This window comes from Monodon monoceros, unplaced genomic scaffold, assembly GCF_005190385.1.
Source record: "Monodon monoceros isolate NGI ecotype Baffin Bay Population unplaced genomic scaffold, NGI_Narwhal_1 Super_Scaffold_5, whole genome shotgun sequence".
Classification (NCBI taxonomy): domain Eukaryota; kingdom Metazoa; phylum Chordata; class Mammalia; order Artiodactyla; family Monodontidae; genus Monodon; species Monodon monoceros.
This window is the reverse complement of record NW_021703782.1, coordinates 8,304,410-8,324,718: the sequence shown is the minus strand read 5'-3', so window position 1 is coordinate 8,324,718 and position 20,309 is coordinate 8,304,410. Positions and strand designations below refer to the sequence as shown.

Here is a 20,309-nt window from a genome sequence, read left to right as displayed (position 1 = left end):
GGGGCCTGTGGGAGAGCCGGCTATCGGGGGTGGGGGGGGGGATGCGCCTGGATGGCGGTGGCCGGCAGTGCTGCTGGGGCCCCCATTGATGACCGTGTGTCTGAGCAGCCCCTCTGCCCTCTCCAGGACTTAGTTCTCTGAGAAGCCCCTCTCACAGACCTTGGGGTCCTATGCATAATCCTTGCCCCCACCCTGGAGTCCCGGGGATCCCGGCTCCCAGGGAGGCGTCTGGCCCCAGGGGCAGGATGGTGGGAGGGAAACCAGAGAGGATGTTCTCTAGGGGAGAGGAGAGCTGAGCAGGGGCAGGGGCAGCTGCTGGTGACACTGATGACTAGGTGCTGTCCCTCCAGGCTCTCCCTCCTTCCCACGGTGGGCATGGGCTGCGCTCAGCATGCCAGCCTTCCCCGGGGGCGGCCACTGCCCCAGCTGCTCCTCGAGTCCTCGATCCATCATCACTCCCAGGAGGGGCTCCCCTGTGGCTCCCCTGTGTCTCCCCCGTCCAATTAGACAGGGAGCAAGGCTCAGAAAGGGTCAGGGACTCACCCTGGCCACACAGCCCGTCAGGGCAGAACAGGGCAGCAGCTGGATCCTGGGCCAGCCCCTGCCCCTCCCTCTGGGCCAGCCTGGCGTCTTACTTCCCAAGCCCACCGCTCTCCGCCCTCTGCCCTCGGACAGTGGCCAGGTGAGAGGGGGCTGGTGCGTGGACTGACCGTGAAGAAATTGACCAGCTTTCAGGCCCGAACTCCAGGCATGAGATCTGACAAACACATAAAAAGGTTTGCAGTCACTGCCCTCCTTGGACATGGTTGACTTTGGAGCAGGAAGGCTTCCGCTCTCAGGGGACTTGGCCGCTGAGGCCCCAAGACAGGCCGGAGTCCCTGGGCCTGGAGCCTGAGTGCTCTGAAGGTGGGGACCTCTGGGCGTGCTGGGCCCCGGCCCCGTTTCCTGTGGCTGCAGAACGGGGCGGGGGAGGAACGCCCGGCCTGGGTGAGCTAATCTGGAGAAGTGATTTTCCTCCTCAGCCGGCCCCTCCCGGGCACGGCTCTGGGCCCGAAGGTAGCCAGGCCAGGGCTCCCAGGGAGGGGCCGGCTTATCAGGCAGGAAACACTGGGCTCGGGCCACATCCTCCTCCTCCTGGTCACAGCGGCTCCCGTGGGCAGGAAAGTGCTCAGCGGACAGGCTGCGCCTCCACCCTCTCCAGGCCCCTCCTGCCGGCCTTCGTCCCCCAGCGACTGGGGAAGCAGAGTATGGCGGGCTGTGGCGGCCAGCTCGGGGTTCTGCCCGGCAGCCCTGGCCTCCCAGCCCCTCTGCTGCCCCTGGACCACCTGCTGCCTTTCTGGGCAGCCTGGTCACAGAGAGGGCAGACGAGTATGGCAGGAACACGACAAAGGGGCACTGGCTCCCAGAGACGTCTGGCTCCCTCTGTGCCACCTCCTGTTCCCAGAAGTGTCTGGGACCCTAGGGCCGTGGGCCTGCCCCTACCAGAGCGTACCGGGGCTCTCCATCCCCAGCCTCCCTCTCCTGGGCCAGCACCACCAAGGCCAGCCAGGCTGCCAGAATCCAGGAAGAAACTTCTAGGGAAGTCTCCTGGAGGCATGCCCACCCACAGGCTCCTGCGTCCCCTCCCATCTCCCATCTGCACTCCCAGGAACCCTTCTTCCCAACACCCACATCCCTGCACTTGTGCCGCTAGCCCCCGTGGTGGTGGTGGGGATCGCCCTCAGCCCTGCCTCAGCCGCCCTCCTTGGCCAGCGCTGCCGAGGATGACTGACCCTCCGGGCCCGAGGGGAGGGGTCTCACCCGGCTCCCAACCCCACCCCCACCCCGCCCCGCCGCTGCAGCTCTGCACTCAAGGCCCTTCACCAGCTTCTGCTCCGAGTTGCTCCCTCTCAGGTGAATCCCCTGACCTCTCTAGGCCTCCAGTTCCTTTTTCATCAAATCTGGGGATTGACAACACGATAATTCCTTCCAGCTCTGACCTCCGCGATTTTTTTTCAAGGTCGCAGAGCTGGGAGGAGAATTCTTTCCAGTAAAAATGTAACTGCTCTGTTTACACGAGGACACCTCGATCGATTGACGGTCCTCGTCGGAACAGATGGCTTTATCTCACTATACCCTGTCTTGCAGATTTTAAAGGATGTCGCACGCTTTCCTGGACCTTCACAGCGCCCTGAGACGTGGCAGCCGGTGCTTCTGTTTTTCAGGGCAGGGAATAAAGAAAAAGAAAGTTTTGACACTTGTAGGAATTGGAGTGGAGGAGCTACAAAGCTCTCTTGGATTCTCTGACATGATAAGGACAAACCGGCATGCAGGGACACACGTGGAGCACGTGGACGCCTTTGGGCCCCTGCCCCGGTGGCAGGACCCCATCCGTGGAAGTCGACCACACCTCTCAGGTCCTGTCACCGGAAGGTGCAATACCCAGCTCCCTGAGGCCCCTGGAGGCTGCAAAGACATTTCAGTCATCAGAATCCACTGATTTTTTTCCCAGAATCCAGTGGAATATTTTTCTTGTTTTAAGGTCCCCCCACTCGTCCCAGACCTGTGCCTCCCCCTGCCCCTCGGATGGAAGGAAGGTGAGTGACCGGTGAAAGGGCAGTGAGTAGAGCTAGGGGACCCGCCTTTTGGCCCAGGTGTGGCCCTCTGAGAGACGACTGCACCCCAGGCCTACATGCAGAACATTCCAGAAGTGCCCACAGAGACCCCTCTCCCAGTCCCGGGCAATCACCCGCTTTCCTCAATCACGGTTTGTATAATGGAACCTTCCTCATCCCTCCCCCTCCCACGTCCCTACAACCTTCAGCCTCCGGCTCGGGGAAAACAGCCCTGATCTGGAGGAAAACTCAACCCACAGCGGGGCCTCAACATGGTCCCATAACAAGGAGGAAAGGAGTGTGACCACCAGCCTACAGGGGGAGGACCATCTGGGGACAAATCCTGTAAATCTCCTCATATGACATCAAGTGGATGTGGATTTAGACTGAGCAGGAGGGATTTAGGTGAGGTACAAGAAAGAACTTTCGGATGATGGAACTTGTTAGACGAACTTACAGAGAGAAAACCCATTTCTCTAGAGGACTCCAATCAAATAGAAACCCGTCTGCCGAGAATGGCTAAGACGCAGTCCTCAATAGAGACAGGGGAGTGGACTCAATGACCCAAACGGTCTCTGTCAACCCCAGCTCAGTGCCAAACAAGGCAACGGATGGATCCTCTACGAGCCCCTCTCAGGAGGTCCGTTCCCTCATTTCTGCTGCACAGTCAGTCGCAGCGTGGTAACCGCTGAACACGTGACTCTGGGTTTTTTAAACTAGTACCAGCCTCCAGGTCTAAAAGAAATCTAAATTGTCTAAAGAGATCTGAAATAGACAATAGCTGTTCTGTACGTGTGTATAAAGCCTTACAACTTCTCAAGTGCCCACAGATTCACAAACTACCTGTCCTGGATGAGAGAACAGGTCCAGAGATTTACCGCCAGTCCAATCAAAGTCCAGTGATGGGGTGAGGTCACACCCCTGCCCTGAGTTCCAGCTCTTTCCAGATGCTCTCCCACTACCTGGCTCTCCGAGCGCCCTGTGAATGCAGCCAGCTGCTCTGCGCTCCAGGGGACTCTGGGCACCAACCCAGTTCCCGTGCTGACTGCCAGAGGAAGCCTTTCCCCCACATAGTAAGCTGATGTAGATGGGAGGGTGTGCCATCTACCATGGCACTTGAGGAAAGGAACATCTCCAATGTGCCAATGAAGCCAGCAGCAAGCACATAGCTGGTCCCCAGGAAGACAAGCCACCAGGACAGGGGAAGCCCACGGAGCATACTCAGGTTGGAGTTAGTGATAAACAGTCTTCAGGAGTTTTCCTTCTTCCTGGTAGGAAAGAGTTCATTCTGGGAATCGCATGGAGCCATCTTGTGCCTCGACAGCCAGCTGAGATGCGCTGGGAGGGCCAACAAACAAGCAGTCTGATCAAAAGCTGGAAACATGTTCATAGCTTAGACCTGTGATACCCCACTGGGAATCTAGCCAAGGACAGAAACAAGTAAATGTTCACTGCAGTGCTATTTATAATGGCAAAAATGAAAATGCAACAACTTAGTTATCTAATATCAAGGGGATGGTCAAGTAAATTAAATCACATTCATGCACTGAAGTACTGTGCTATCATCAAAAATCATAAATATGAAGACAGATATCAATGTGGCAAAACTTCTATAACAGGATGATGAAAGGATAAAGCCCAAAACCAATGGTATCTGTATCTTGAACACATGAATACAGGACTGGGGAGTTCAGTATACAAAAATGAGTATGTTGAAAATAGTTATGTTGGGAATTACCTGGTGGTCCAGTGGTTAGGACTCCGCCATTTAACTGCCAAGGACATGGGTTTGATCCCTTGTTGGGGAACTAAGATCCTGCAAGCCACACAGCACAGCCAAAAAAAAAATTCTTCTTAATTTTAGAAAAAGAAAATAGTTATGTCAAGGTCATGGAGTAGGTAATTTTTCTCTTTTTCTGAAACTTTTTCTTATTGATTTTTCAACCGCAAAGAAAACACCTTTTGCAGAAAAAGTTTAAGAACATAGGAAAACATTTATTTACTATTAATGAATAAAAATGTCTATTATAAGAGACATGTGTATATGTAGAGCTATAGACAGACAAACAAAAAAGGCTTGGTGGATATGTGTAAAAACATTATCAGTAATGTCTCTAGGTTGCTGACAATAGATGATTTATTTTTTTCTCTATGATTTTTTCCCCTAAACTTTCTACAAAGACTGTGTCTCTTTTGAGAATTAAAATATCAATAGATGATATAGATAGATAAGTGACAGATAGATGGATAAGTGGGTGGGCGGATGGATGGAAAGATGATAGAGAGATGGGTAGGTGAAGTGGGTGGATGGGTGAATGGATGGATGGATAGATGGATGGATGGATAGATACATAGATAATGTCTCTTTCCTTCTCTCCCTTCCTGCCCTCCTTTCTTTCTTCCTTCCTTCCTTCCAAATTCCTTTCACTTGGGATGAAATCAACAGCACACCTTTTTCGAAAGGAAAGGTAGGCAGTTACAAAAGCTGCCAATCATCCATCCTCAGCTCTATTCTGCTGCCCTAGGATGGGACGGGAGAGATGCTCTGGTCCCCTGTGCCCACCCCCTAACCTGTTTACTGCAAGCTATATCGTAGCAGGGGAGGGTGAACAGCCATGGCTGCATCGCATCCAGCCTCAGAGCCCTGCACACACAAGGGCTCCAGAGTCTGGGTTTCCAGAGGGATGAGTGAGAAGATTAGGAACCCAGAATATTTCGGGTCTTTAGCACCAGGACTAACTGGAATACCTACAGGACCTCTCAGATGTTTACCTTATTCATTTATTCATTCGCTTATTTGTTGAGCAGCTACTACGTGTCTGCCCTGCTGGGGAAGATGCACGTGGGTGGATGACACCAACGCCGGCTGTAAGTGCCAGATGTGCTCAAGTCCTGCGGGAGCTCAGGGAGGAGAGTGACCCGCCCCTCTGCCTGCACAGGTAGGGACGTCTGATCTGGATCTGGAATGTGGGTGGGGTGTCATCAGACAGGTGATGGGAGTGAGGGTCTCCCTGGTCGGGGAATAGCGCTGGGAAAAGCATGGAAGCATGGGAAAAGAGAGCATTTTCAGAGAACAATAGGCCTTCCGTGCAGTAGGTACACTGTGGGGGAGGGGCGGAGGGCTGGCCATGTGAACACAGTACCCTCCCCGCCCCCAGGAACCTCGCTGGCTCCCTGTGGACCCACCACTGCACTCACCCTGTGTGCCGTCGGCGACGCACAGGCACTGAAGGGTCTTACGGAAAAGCGTGACGTGGTAACATCTATGTTTTAGGAAAACAACTCATAACTGTGCACACCCATCAATTCCCATCAGCCAAAGCCCAAAGTGCTTTTGTCACGGGGCGGGGGTGTGGGGGTGTGGGGGGGTGGTGGGGGGTGGGAGTTGGGTCTCCGGGATGGGCAGCTAAAACTCAGAAATACACCCCGCTTCCGGGCATGACTGTTTCACTCATAGCTGAGCAAAAGTGAGAGAGCACCCTGTCGCCTGCCAGTTTCCTGCCCTCCCAGAGGTGGGGACAACGCCTCCACCCCGCACAGTGTGGCCTGGAATGAAACACGCCCATCTGGCAGCGTCCAGGGCCGGACACTGACACACAGACAAGGCCAGCAGGCGCTGCATGACAAGCCCTCCCGCCAGCTGACGACCCCGCAGACGGCCACTGTCAGCGGCCATGGTGGTGGGCCTGAGCAGCTAGGAATTCGGGGGTCATCTAACACCGGCCCTGCCATTTCCTCTTGGTCCATCCTCTTTCCCTGGGCTGTGAGAGGTACGAATGGGCCGCGTGTAATCCCCTGCCTGGTGAAGCTCTATAAAAGGAACTGGGAGACTCAGCTGGGAGACTGTTCCACCGCCAGCAGATGCATCTGACAAAGTGCTGAAACCTCAGCCTCCGCTGGTAGGGTGACTCCAGGGTGTTACCTCCCACCCTGGGCCTCAGTGCTCCTGACTGTGCGATGGGGTGGAGTGATGACGGGCCCCACCTGGGGCTGGGGATGAGAAACAGACCATGAAGCTTGCTGTAAAACTCCCTACATCTATAAAGTGCTATGAAAGTAATGACGAGAGATTACGATCAAATTTGCAGGATGAACGTCTGCCTGTGCGGACCCTCCCAAGACCTACTCCTTGGCCCAGAGGCCCTGGAAGAACACAAGGCTACTACTGACATAAACAAGTTACAACGGCTTCCCTGCAGAGAAGAGCCAGACGCGGTGACCTGCCTGGGGACTGAGGGATCATCCGTTTTTTTCCAGGCACTTTTTGGCTGGGATTTTCATCCTAAACCTCACAAGATGCTATATCCTTTAATTAAATTACCCAACCTTGTGCTCCCCTGTCTTCTCCACAACACTCCACGGAGCTTTGAGAGCACACGATTTTTGTAATACCACATCTATAAATGCCTAGTAAAGAAGGCAATCCAAATATTCTTCAAAAGATGATTTCAAAAAGAAGGGGAAAATGTGGTAGCCTTAAGGAAGCAAATAACTGGGCACTACTTCCCATCCTGAGACAGCTGACAGCCACCTCATTCCACTTTACAAGTGTGAAGTCATCGCTCCCGAGGAGAAAACTGTTTTGCAAGTAGGCTATGAACCCATCTTTTCTTTCGATATCAATGACAACAACAGTGTTTCTAAGGTGTAAAATTAGGCTTTATCTCTTTACCATAACTCATAAAAGAAAACCAGCCACTCCTACAAGATAACTTTTTAAAATAAAAAAAGTTGAGGGAGAAAACACTTTGACCAATGCTGGAAGGAGCACTGCGCGTAATACCTACGCCTCCCTTGAAAACTTTTTCTTTTTGCAAAACTGTATTTCGAATGATAGAATGGTCACGGTACAAAAACGTTTATTTAAATTAAATATTTTAGACAAATCAATATCTACAACCATTCCAAAGCATGTGTGGTTCTTACAGAAAATGGAACAGTTTAGCTTAATGTCTGTGATAATGTTTTATAAGATTATTAACATACATTCTGGACTGCACCAATCATATTGTCCATGATTTACTATTTATTACCAAATGTCATACACAGTAATAGCATAAAGATTAATCACATAAGAGATTTTACAAGAGGACTCCTTGGAAGGAAAAAAGAAAAAGGATCTTTCAACAATATGAAATATAAGGTGAAACTAATAGGAGAATATATAAAACACGTACATATTTCATACAGGCAATAATATGGTGAAATCAAAAGACAAACAACTGTCTTTTAGCACACTGATAGGTATGTTCCTTCAAAGGAGGCTTGGGGAAGGATGGAAGTGTTTTGGGGATGGGGTCAGGGCTCAGAAATATTTTCTGAATCACAGTGCACTTCTGTTCTTTGGGAAGTAAGTATAATAAAGGGAAGTTCCTTTGATGTGTGGGCTGAAGATGTTACCCAAAGAACCAGCTGGCTGGGGAGGAGAACAAATTCCCATTTCTGCCATAGGAATCATGCCTGCAATTTTAAGTCAAGGGATCTTTGAATTAGTGGCCAATTCCGGGGTGGAGAACGAGCTGAAAAGAAGAGAGAAAAGAAATTCCAGGAAAGGGAGATGGAGACAGCAGGAAGGAAGATCCTTTTGCATCTGCAGAAGGGAGGCCGTGATGAAATTTTGCTCAAGAAATCAACACATTCAGATTGGAAGAAAGTGATGCTACTGTGCTGAAATTCTTTTCCAGTTCCCTGCTCTTTGGGTTGTTAGGAACAGAGTGCTGACGAGAAGCTGCCAAGGGCAGCAAAGAGTATCTGATTCAGGCTGTGCATGGAGATGTGTGTGTTGTGTGTGTCTCACACACACTGTATGTATTCAGGCTGTGTATATTCTCTTGAAATGTGTGTGTAATAAAAAAAACTTGTCTAAAAAAATATGTTTGTTTGTTTTTAAATCTTGAATTCCATCTCATTTTCAGTGATGCAGTTAACGCCAGGGGTTAATTTCCCAAATCAAGGTGAGTGTCCTTTCTCAAAGCGTCCTTTTGGAAGTCTATGATCATATTGGAAGATTGTGACCAAGTGCAGCAGCCTGGTGTCCTTGGGCTGTGCATGGAATCGTCACCAGGTTGCAGGTGAATGAGCTCACTGAGGCCAACTTCATCTTCCTGTGTTAGCCTCGAGAGAATCCTAAATCAGAAAACCCTGGAGCAGAGGGGACCTTAGATGCGGCGTCTGTCCCTCAGTCTACAGATGGGGGGGATGGGCGGGGAGGGGAGGGGAGTCGGGTTTCACCAGCCCCCTGAGGCAGAATTGGGATTGGATCCCGGGTCCCCTGAATCTTAGCCCAGGGCTCTCCTCACCTGGACGACCAAGGGTCAGGACGGCTGTACCCCTGCAGCTGTGTCAGAAGCAGGAGAGATGCGAATGCTTCCGGGCTTTTCCCGAATTTGTTTCCGGGATGAGAAATGGGAGGAGAGGTCAGTGAAAATTCTCGCGGGAAACAGTGTCTTTCAGCCACGACCGGGCCTGATTCCCAGGGTGTGGCCAATGAAAACTCATTTGAAGGAATATACTCAAAACGCAGGCTGCAGGGGGCGGGGCGGGGCGGGGCGGGGCGGGCGGGCGGGGAAGGGGGCGGGCGGAGGGGCCCGGGATCCGCAGAGCCGGTCCGCAGCACAGACCTGCCCACCCCGGGGCGCTGCGCATCAGCTCCGCTCCGCGCGGGAAGGAGAGGCTGCGACCCGGCCGGGCCGGCCGGGCTGCCCCGGGCTCTATGACACGCTGTAGCTGTTGTAATACGTGGCCGTGGCATCAGCCAGCACGGAGATGAGGCTGGTCTCCGTGGGGCCCGTCGGTGTCACCTGCGAGACGGGGCCCTGCCCGCTGAGGGCCCCGGCCCCGGCGGCAGAGTCTGGGTGGCCAGGAGTGTTCAAGTACTGGTCGAACTCATTGCGATCCATGTCCCCCAGGAGTTCCACCTGGCTCAGCTGATCCAGGGCGTCGAAGCCGGGGTGCTCGGGAGGCGGGGAGAGCTGGCCCAGGTGGGCGTGGAGGTTGGAGTGGAGAGGAGGGTAGGCGGCTGGGGAGTAATAGGCAGGAGACGGGGGGCAGCCGGGCACGGTGGACATCATAGAGACGCCCGAGGACTGGCCGAGGGCCAGGGAGCCCAGGGGATGGCCGCAGTGGAGAGGGCTGGGGGCGTACTCCGGAGAGTAGGGGGGCCCGGGCAGATGGGGGATGCGGCGGGAATGCGCATGCTCCTCCTGGCAGGGGGAGGAGAAGAAGCTCTGCTCCGGCTCTAGCACGTCCAGGGGCGACATCTCCGGCGGGGTGGGCAGCCCGTAGGGATAGGCGTCCACGCTGCCCGGGGTGCCGCCGCCGCCGCCGCCGCCGCCGGCCGGGCCCTCGTGGAAGCAGCCCCGCAGGCCGGGCAGCGCGGAGCCCGGGGAGTACTCACCCCTGTCCTCCTTCTCCCCCGGCGCCCCCCGGCCGCCGCCCCGCTTCTCGGGCAGGGCGTTCTGGTCGCGGGAGAGCGAGCTGAGCAGGAAGCCGGGGTCCACGCGCTTGCACAGGCGCTTGGCCTGCTTCTTCCTGCGCGGCCGGTACTTGTAGTTGGGATAGTCCTGCATGTGCTGCAGGCGCAGTCGCTCCGCCTCATCCACGTAGGGCCTCTTCTGGGACAGTGTCAGCGCCTTCCACGACTTTCCTGCTCACACAAGTCAGAGAAGACCGCGCTCAGCCTCTGCGCGGCTCCGGACGGCCCGTGCACCTGTCTCCGACTCGGGCCTCGGAGCATCGCACGTGCACACGCCGGCCGCCTCGGTCCCCCGTCCGCCCCCCGCGGTCCCCCCTCCGCACAGGACGCACCGCACTCCTCGCATCCTCTCCCCAGCCCACGTCCTGCACGCACAGTGAGGCCAAACCAACCTCTCCCGCTTGCACGCCCCAAGGCGCTCGTACCAACTAGGCACATAGTCACTGGCACCTCTCCTGTCAAAGCCACCAGATAACGCGAACGTATCAACAGTGTGGGATTCTCGGTGAAAGGCCCACCTGACCCAACGTCACCGACAGGACAAAAACATGTCACGACTACAACATTGATTTGGGCTGCCTTTACCCTTTGAGGGTCAGTGCTAATCATTTGTGCATTTTAGTGAAAACTCTGTCTTCCTCTATTATCGCTGCCCCATCAAGGAAGTGATGCTGTAATATTTATTTGTGGCATAAATCTCACAGGCCTTCTTGTCAGGGAGCTCAGGCTCAGTTAATAGTTTTACAGATGGACGTAAATTACAGGATCTCACTTAGGGCATCAGAGGATTAGCCCTTCCATCTGAAGGTCAAATAGGGCCCTACTGCACGCAACACGCACGCACACGCACGCACACGCACACAAGCTATGGCTTCCGGTTGTCTACTTAGGACCCTCTGACCATGGCAGGGGGCACCTGCTCAGCCACTGACTCCCTGTACAGAAGCAAATCCCTTACCTTCCCCTGGTCTGTTTTCCTCACTATAAAAAATATATCGCGATGTTACGCAAGTCAAAACTCTCTCCTGAAGAAGCGTCGCACACGTGTATCCCACTGGTGCGAAAATGCTGGTTTCACATGTATTTTCTATTCATCCTTATTCACTTACGTTTTGTTTTGTGAACCGCTTTAGTATCTCTTTCTCTCTCAGAGTACATTGCACATCCCTCCCGCTGCAGGTTTTCTAAAGGCTGCTTCTGGACCCCTTAGATTGTTACCTCCTAGGGTGGGCTTGGGATTCTATAACTTGACAAGTTCTCCCATCACTCTACTGTATCCTGAAGTCTGAGACAAGCTAGCCCAGAGGGCAGGTCCCGCCACCAAACCCTGGAAGGAAAGGGGCCACATCTCCCACCCAGAGCACTCTGCACAGCGCCGAGTCCAGAGCTGTGTACTGGCTGGCCATGTGTGCCGGGTCCACAGAGGGGGCTGGAGGAGGGTAATTATTCAAGGCGTTCTCCTGTTGGGATGAAAGTTTATAACTATCCGACAGACTTGTCAATTACTACAATTAGCTCTCACTTATAAAGGCAACTTGAAACGTGTCAGGAACTCCAGATTTGGGGTTGGCTATTAGTTTCCAGAGTGTGGCAAGAGGCCTAAGACCCAGATACACCCACACCCTGAGTATAGACTGAATATAAAATGTGACTCGAGTTTCTAAGTGCACCTGGATATTGTAGTATTCGTAAAATATAGGTTCATTTTTAAAACCACTAAATGTATAACTGTCTTTACATGCTTTCTCACTCATAACATAAAAAAATACCAGCGCTACTGGGTGAAGTTTTTAATGCTAAAGGTTGCAGAGCTAATCGTCAAAAAAGTCTGGGCTCTCACATTCAGCCCCTTCCCTTTCCTAAGTCAGAAAGGAAAGGGCTGGGCGAGATCATGGGCTTGGGGTGGAAATAGATCATCCTGCTGCTCCCCTAGTAGCAGGTGTAGAAAGTCCACATTTTTCAAAGCAACACCATGTTGGTTTCCTTTGCCTAGTGCCAGGGGCTGTGTGGTTAAGCAGGAAGGAATCAGTGTCTTTCCTGCACAGTGCACTGTAACCTCTGGAAGCCTAAGTGCCAACTGCCCACAAGGATCAGCTCACAGGAAGCGTTTGTCACCCAAGTCCCTTTGCCTGTCCTCTCCCTGAGAGCAGGCAGCCCTAATCCTGCAAGGCTCCCCAGCTTGAGTTCTCCCATCCCTGGCCTGGGCCTGCTCTATCCTGGTCACAAGAGCTGTGCTTGGGCAAAAGGCATGGCACCTGGGCACACCAAAAGAAAAACTTTTAGGGGCCCAGAAACAAAAAAGGTGTTTTCATTTCTTTGGAAACCTGAAGAAAAATGTAAATTTTTTGCTTGAAGAAATGTTTTATTATTGTATATATTAATATATTTTTCTTTATGCCAACACAGTATAAAGTATGATTTAAAATATTTTTTATGGGGGAAGGGGCTCACTAAGACACCGGCCCACTAATTCATCCTGGGCACAGCTAGCCAGGGGGCTGGGCCGGGGGGTAGGAGGCTATTTGAGACCAGCACTCCATCAACTGCTTTGAAAGGGCACCTAACTGCAGGAGGACGCTTTCCGCCGGAGGGCCTGTGGCTTTAGCCCGCACAAAGGTGGATGTCAGCCCTCACTCCACGGATCTGGGGAAGGTGCCCCGAGCTCCCACGGAAAAAGGAAAAAGGCTGCAGCCTGGGCCGGGTGGGGTTGCAGAGGGCAGGGCCAGCCTCGGGTGACCACACACTGTCCCTTCTCACAGGGCCTGGCGCCCGCTGGGCACACAAAGTGCTTTTAAAAGTTCCCATCCTTCGAAATGAATAAAAACCACGTTGAAGGGCAAAGAGGTTAGGAGTTGGGCGGAGTTGGTAAATGCTCAGCTTCTGTCAAGGGAGAGAGAAGAAACCCCCGAGAACATCTTTTCTCTAGGCTCCTGGGCCTGGCTTGTCCCTGTCCCCAGTCCCGTCGCCGGGGCTGGGACCGCACAGCAGCCCGCGAGAAGCGGCCGGGCTCCAGGACAGACCCGCACTGGCCGCGCTAAGCATCCGAATCAGATTTTCTACACTCCTGAGACTGAGAAACAGAGGCTCGAATCAAGTCCACGTTGCTGTCGGTTTAATAATTAGGGTAACGCAGGAATGCGTTCCCGCAAGGTCTCTCTTCACGAATATTCGTTAATGAGAGTTACGACCACCCTCTGCGATTGTGCCCGCGGTGGAGTTCAGGGAATGAGGGGGTCTCCCGCTCTGGTATGCCTGGCGAACGCCCGGTGCACCCAGCCGCGGCGTTTCCGACCCGGCCGGTCTGTGCGCGCGGGGCCCCTAACTCGGCTCCCGTCCCCGCGAGGGGGCCTCTCCGGCCACCCCGAGGGCCGCGCGGGTTGTCTTTGGGCCTTGTCCGGGCACCCCTGCTCGGAATCCCCGTCCCCGAGCGCACACCCACGCTCGCCCCGATGCCCAACCTCGCGGGCACGGCGCGCGCCCCATGCCGGGTCTGGCCCACCCCGCCCGGCCTCCAGCCGCCAGCCCCCCGCCCGCCGACCTCGGGCCGCGCCCTGCCCGCTCACTCACCCAGCATCTTGCTGAGCTCCGCGTTGTGCAGGTCCGGGTTCTGCACCGCCAGACGTTTCCTCTCGTCCTTGGCCCACACCATGAAGGCGTTCATGGGCCGCCGGATACGGCTCTCCGAGCCCTTGTCCCCTGGCGGGCGGGGGGCGGCCGGCGGCGACAGCCCGTCCGACAGCTCGGCTTCCAGGGCCGGGCACTCGAGCCCCTCGGGCCACGGGTAAGCTCCCAGCAGCGACGCCATGGCCGCGCGGGGGTCGCCTCGCTTCGCGTCGACGGGCCGGCGCTGACCTGGCCCTCGCACCGGTCGGGGCGTCCAGCTTGGCCGGCAGCCGCGGCCCGGCCCCTTATTTATCAGCTTCGGGCGGCCGCGTCCTCCAATGACTCTCGAAGGCGGCGCGGCCACTCCCTCCTTCTCGACGCGGGCCCCCTCCCTGTGTCCCGGGCCGGCGCGTCCCGGCTCCGACCTGCAGGGAGGGGAGGCGGGAGGGCGGGCCACTTCCCCCGCGCCCGCCCCCGGCCCGCCCCTCCGCCTCCCAGGTCCCTCCGGGGGATCCGCGCCCCGCCGCCCCGGGACCGCCGCTCTGCCCGCCCGCTCCCCTCTCAGGTGCCGCTGGCCGGGAGGCGGGCGCCGCCCGCAGTCACCGGGTCCGGGTGCGGGAGCCGGACTCCAGCCCCCTGTCCCGACTGGCCGCGGCCTCCCTGGGCCAGGCTCCGCCAGCTTCTCCCGAGTGTGGAATCCTGCGGAGAATAGAAGCCAAACAGGTTTCGCTGGGGGTGGCCGGGCACGAGTGACCTTGACCGTGAATCCCGGCCTGTGACAGAACACACCTACTGCTTTTCTAAAATGACCTAAGGAGCGACAACCTCGCCCCCAGCCAACTTGGGCGGCCAGAGAGGCAGGCAAGGGCTGGATCCCGCGTCGGGTTCGCCGCGATGCCCACCCGAGGGCCCCCTCGACGGCCCGCGGCTCCCTGGCTCTCGGAGAGCACGTCGGCGTCCTCAGTTCTCCCTTATTCACCCTGCCGTCTGGTCTGATTTCTCTCTTCCCACACCTCTACCCCCATCCCACCCTGGTCTCCGGTGTCCCGGCTTCCCGCTCCCTCGCCTCTAGCCCTTCCCTCGCGGAATTCCCTTCTCGTATTTTCTCTCCTCTCCTCCGAGCAGAGTCATCCCGGCCCTCCCCTCCCGCGTGCTCTAGGCTTTGGCACGACCTGGGAGCTCCCGAGTTCCCCTCCCCCTGACACCCCAGAGTAGACGGGGCTGCGGACTCTGGGCCTGCTCTCAACTCCAAGGGCTGCGGGCTGGGAGCTCAGGGCCATCCCTCGCGGACGCGAACCCCCTGCTCAGAGGACAGCTCCGCGTCCCGCTGCTCCGTGTGAGTAGGGCTCTTCCCCTGGCGCTCACTTCAGTGCGGGCACACAGGAGGCACTCAGGAAATGCAGAATAAGTGAATGAATAAATGAGTGCGAAGATACGGCTTAGACACATCCTACTGTATAAAACAGGGCAGTCATAAGGCTTGACGAGATCCTGGAATCCCATCCACAAATATTTACTGAGCGGCCCCCCTCCACCCCGTGCAGGGCTCCGCAGAGGCAACCCTGAAAGGAGGTGGCACTGGGAGAGGACCGAGGGGTCTGCAGTCAGGACCTGTCTTCAGTGGTGGGTTACTCCGTGCGTGACTCAGGCCTCCTCTCCCAATCCTAGAAGGAAGAGGATGATAAGACTGACTTCACAGGGCTGTGTGTGAAAGCTCAAACTCTACACATACATGATGGTTGATGTTAATATAACCGTTCACGTGCATCCCGTAACTTCTAACCCTGGATTTCAGGGTCCCCCGTTCAATGACTGAGTTCACACGTGCCTCGTGTGCAACATGCCCTCCCGGACCGGGCCCCACGGCTAAGACCGGGCAAGTGGGTGGAGAAGTGCAACTTCTCCGTTTTTAAGTCCCACTTTCAACCTCCAGAGCCCCGGACTTCACAGAGAACAGACTGAGTAGTTACCCTCTCCCTTACAGCCAGGACCTAGAAGCAGCACCCTAGGCCTGGGCCCTCCATCCGCCGCTCTCGCGGGCCGAGGGTGACCAGCGAGGGGCGCGGGGCGCGGCGCGGCGCAGCGCTGGCTGGAAAGTGGGTGTCGGGAGCCGGGAAAGCATCTTGGAACCCGAGGTGGAGCGGGCGGGGCTGGCTGGCACCGGGGATCCGGCGGGAAGGGGGTGATTTGCGGAGAGAATGTGTCCGCGGTCTAGGCTGACTTCCCTACTTTGGGAAGCCTAGGCCGTTTCCCGCGTTGAACCCCTCTGCCAAAAATTCCTTAAGAAAAATCCCCAGACCAGAATGCTCCGGGAACCGCGGGGAACTAGGGCCGCGCCCGGCCGGGGGTGCAGCTCGTTGTTGGGGGAGAGAAGGGATCCCCGCAGGGGTATTTGCGCGGCAGCCCGGGGCCCCTGGAAGGAACCGACTGCTACCCTCTCTAACCTCACCGTCGCTCCAGGGCGGGACGATGCTCCGCAGGGTCAGAGGCCTCTGGGGACAGCGCCCCCTTGCCGGCCGTGGGCGTCCCCTTCCCGGCTCGCAGCCCCTGGCGCCCTCCGTGAGCGGTTCCGGAACAGAGCGTGCGCGCTGTGGGGCTGCCCCCAGGCGCCAGGTTAGGAAGCTGCGCGGGCGCCGGGGAGCGCAGAGCGGTCCAGTTGGATTCCAGAGTCCGGCAGCAAAGATGGAGAAAACAGCGGGGGCGGGGACAAAGAGAATACATGTTGTGATTGTTGTCTCCAATAATAATGTCTTGCATTTCGTCCGGAGAGCGCGCGTGAGCCTGGGTTGTGCAGGACCTGGGTGTTAAACTCCACATCGCCAGCACGGGCTTCGCCCCGAGCATGTGAGCTGTGTGCACAAGGGAACCGGGCTCTCTCTCCCGCTCCATTCCTTTATTTCTTCACTCACTTGCACTGATTCACCTGGGCAACTTTATGCAAGCGAGCCCTGGTGCGGGCGGCGCTCAGGGATGCTGGGTCACTGCGACCTTCAGTCCGCCGAGCTCCGCATAGACCTCAAGTGTCCGCAAAGCCCGGGGCTCGGAGGCCTGAGCGAGAGGGTCAGTGCTGGCGTCCTCCGAGGCATCCCCAACACCTGCCTGGCCAGCGCTGGGCCCTGGACCGCGGCCAGTTGCTGGCCGAGGCTCATCAATGGAGACTCTGCGCCGTGAATTAGAGAGCAACCGTGCCGAGAAGGGTCGAAACGTATGGGGCTGCGGTGCTTGGACCCGCAGCGGGATGGGATGGGGGTAGAGGGGCGGGTCCCCGTGTGACGATTCGTGGGCACAGTGGGCCTGCCTGCCCACAGACTGAATCTTACTCTTGCGGTGTGTATTGTGTGAACGCTGCTCTCTTTCTCGAATGACTTTTTTCTTTCCTTTGCTTTTTCCCTTTCCTCCTTCTGTACTTCTCTGCTCCCCTCCTTCCCTCCCTCCCCCCTTCCCTTTCTAATCTCCCCCCTCTCTCCTCCCTTCCCCCATCTCTCCCCTCCCTCCCACCTTCATTTAGGTCTGTAGTTCACTGAAGAGGGTTTACAGGAACACAGGACTTGAAGTCAGAAACCAGTTGCCTCAAGTTTCTAGCAGTGTGATGATCATTCATTCAGCTGATCTCAGCCTCGGTTTCTTCACCAGTAAAATGGGGATAATACAGGATTACTGATGTGGTGTTTGTGAAAGAACCTCGTACACTTAAATAACTGTGAAATATAGTAAAGTAACGAATGGATGGAATTCTAAATATAAAATTAATAGGGTCGAGCCCACAAAACTTTCCCCGTGAGGAGCTTTCCTTATTCTATTCCAAACTGAAGAGTTTAGGTGATTCTAGGGGAAGGAGAAAGAAGGGAGTAGGGCACACATTCCTGCCTCGAACCGATTCCAGCCCTGGCCCCTGGCACTGGAGCCCTGCGCAAGACCAAGTGCTGGCAGCTGTGCCAGGCTGGAGGTGCCGTGGCTCCCAGCCCTCCTCTCTGCAACGTTTTTGTGCACATGGTCTGCTGGTGCTTTTTGTCCCTCACATCTGGCTGGTGGCTGAAATCACCATCACCGCGATCACCTTTGCTCACACTGATTTATCTGTACTCGACTGACAGTCTTTGCAAAGGCCATTCCCAGCTCATCCTTGCCTCTGTACAACCCTCTGTGGATTGGGCGGCCCAGGCTGTAGTAGTAAGCCAGTTCCCAGATGAGGCAGGTGGCACGGCAGAGACCTGAATACGCATCTCTCGTCCTCAGGTCTCTGCTTCCCCAATTCCGGGGCTACCCCGGGTCAGCTTCCAGCTCAAAGCAGAGCCCCACGCCAGAGAGGAGGGCTTCTAACCTGCTGCATCTCCCCCTGCTTGTGTGCCCTTCCAGACCCATCGCTCAAGTCCCACTGGACCTTTCCTCATCCAAAGGGCACTGGAAGTTCAAGGTAAGGTGAAAAGCAAATGGGTAAACCCTGTTGGCCACGGGTAAGGTGCATGCTGGAGAGCCAGGAGACCTCATCCAGGCCTGCTGACTGCCCTCTCCTCTCCCCTCCATGCACCCCACCCGGCCCCGGGCCTGGCTTCCCTCCAAGAAGCGGAGTTCCTCTCTTTCAAGCAACAGAAATCTCTTCATCGTCATTTAGGAGAAATTCGTCAAGGTCTCAGATTCAGAATAATTCGGGGGAGATTTAAGATATATCTGAGGGCTTACCTGAGTGGACACAAGGACACCTGGACAGAGTGTCACAGTGTCCTAGGTTTAACAGCTCTTCTACAGGGAACTAGGGACAAAGGAATAGGATTTTCAGATGACATTGCTTCTGAGCATGGGTAGTGTAGACCCCCTGGCAACATCAAAACTCTTTTGTAAGAGGGACTTTATAGTGACAAAACACTGGGGTAGAGAAACCCAAGTTCCCCAGATCAGACTTTCTGGTTACCATAGAATGCCCCCTCTACATGTGTGTGCTCGTCTCTGATCAGTCATGTCTCCCAGCGAATGGTGGATGGATCCTGACTTAGAGCCAGAAGACATAAGTCCAGTCCCATCTGCCACTACTGGCTGAGCACATCTGAGCAAGTCTCTTAGCCAGTGCACAGGGTAGAGAGCCTCGGAGGCCCAGTGAACCAATGACGGGCTTGCCTCTGCTGTGTGTACACCGAGGACAGCACCGACGTAAGCTCTGTTCATCCTGGGATTTGTGTTTGCTTCCTCCTAGCCCTGAGGGCCAGGAGAGTTCCAAGCCAAGAACAAACCTTTGCTACATTAATTTTCTCCCGCTCCACTCTGAACGATGATCAGATTTCCTTCTGTAAGGGAGCACGTGTGCAGGATTACTGCACTGAAACGATCTTTACTTAATTGGTCAGAAGTTAAATTCTGACAAATTTAAATGGAAAAACCAACAGATGACAAGAAAAACTAAGAGTTGGTTTAAGGACGTATGCTCGATCTCTTTAATCCTATTGCCTCTTCTTTCCAGATGCCTAAGAGGAAGAAGAGAAATTGACTGGAAACCGCCTGTAAATAATACAAAATGGAAAGTAAGTCTTTTCTGAGCCGAGGTGCACACACGTCAGGATAATGAGTGACGTGAGGCAGGACTGATAGCGATCTCATCACGGATCACTCTGTCATCAGCCAACAATTCTGCTGTGAGAAACCAAGGATACTTGTTTGGCTTATGAGACTGCTTTAATGGGCAGATTTCAAGCTACCATTATCTTACGTTTTGTTTTTTTAATCAGATGTTCATTGAAGTACAGTGTGCCCACAGAGAAGTGCGCAGACGTGCGTGATGGCGGAGATTTCACAGGTGACCACACCTGCGTAAGCAGTGCGCACAGCACGAAACAGAATGCTGCCAGCCCTACTGGGCTAAGGCTCCCACTACCACTAACTTTTAAGTTCCTTTAGGGCAGGGACTGGGTGTCATTGTATCTTAAAATGTAGTATATGAAGAGAAAATTTGAGGCATGGTAAGGCCAATAGACAAGGAGTCAATTGCCATTGAAAGGCTAGTTACTCAGCTGCCAAGCAGGGCACACGACACTATGGGGGCCACGTGGGGAAGCACTGGGGGCGGGGAGACTGGGCAAGAGATTTTATTACGGGTTCCTCAGGAAGGAACGAGGGAGGGAGGCAAATCAGGCTTAGGACTGGCTAGGCTGAATAATGTGGGTGGTCTCTGGGGTATAGGGGCTGTCCCTGGTTGTCTGGTAACTGGCCTTGGGGTGATTAGGGCTGGAGGATAGTGGCCCAGAGTGCAAGCGCTCCTTAAAGGAGGTGTTTAGGGTGGGGGTTTATACCTGAGAAGTGCACTAGCCAGCAAGGTGTTTACTGCTCTGGGAAGTAGCTGGCCCTGGGAGGGGCGGCCCCTCCAGAGTCAGCAGGGCCCCAGGTGTCAAAGCATCAGCACACAGACAATAAGAGACGTGGTTAATATACACTCAGCTTTGACACCCCGGAACCTAAAATAATGTGTGGCATGTAATGGGCACTCAACAAAAGAGGAAAGATGGAGGGAAAAGAGAAGGGAGGGAGTGAGGGAGGACAGAAGGGGACAGTGCACAGTGGGCTGGCTAGTAGAGCAACACGAGGGCTGACTTCAATAGCCTCGCTCCCCACGAGTGTCAAAGGGAGTTGCCCACAGCAGCTCATGGGGGGAC

The 20,309-nt window shown here is 55.2% G+C and overlaps 1 protein-coding gene across 1 annotated transcript; it reads right to left on the bottom strand.

Annotated features, from left to right (window-relative positions):
- Positions 1-9,187: 9,187 nt before the first annotated feature.
- SOX7 (SRY-box 7) lies at positions 9,188-16,517 on the bottom strand. Its single transcript, XM_029203696.1, has 4 exons — positions 16,121-16,517; positions 14,919-15,335; positions 13,636-14,370; positions 9,188-10,239 (listed from the first exon to the last, which is right to left on the bottom strand). The coding sequence occupies exons 2-4, from the start codon at positions 15,172-15,174 to the stop codon at positions 9,305-9,307; spliced, it is 1,926 nt and encodes a 641-aa protein (XP_029059529.1). The 5' UTR covers positions 15,175-15,335; positions 16,121-16,517; the 3' UTR covers positions 9,188-9,304.
- Between the last annotated feature and the right edge of the window lie 3,792 nt (positions 16,518-20,309).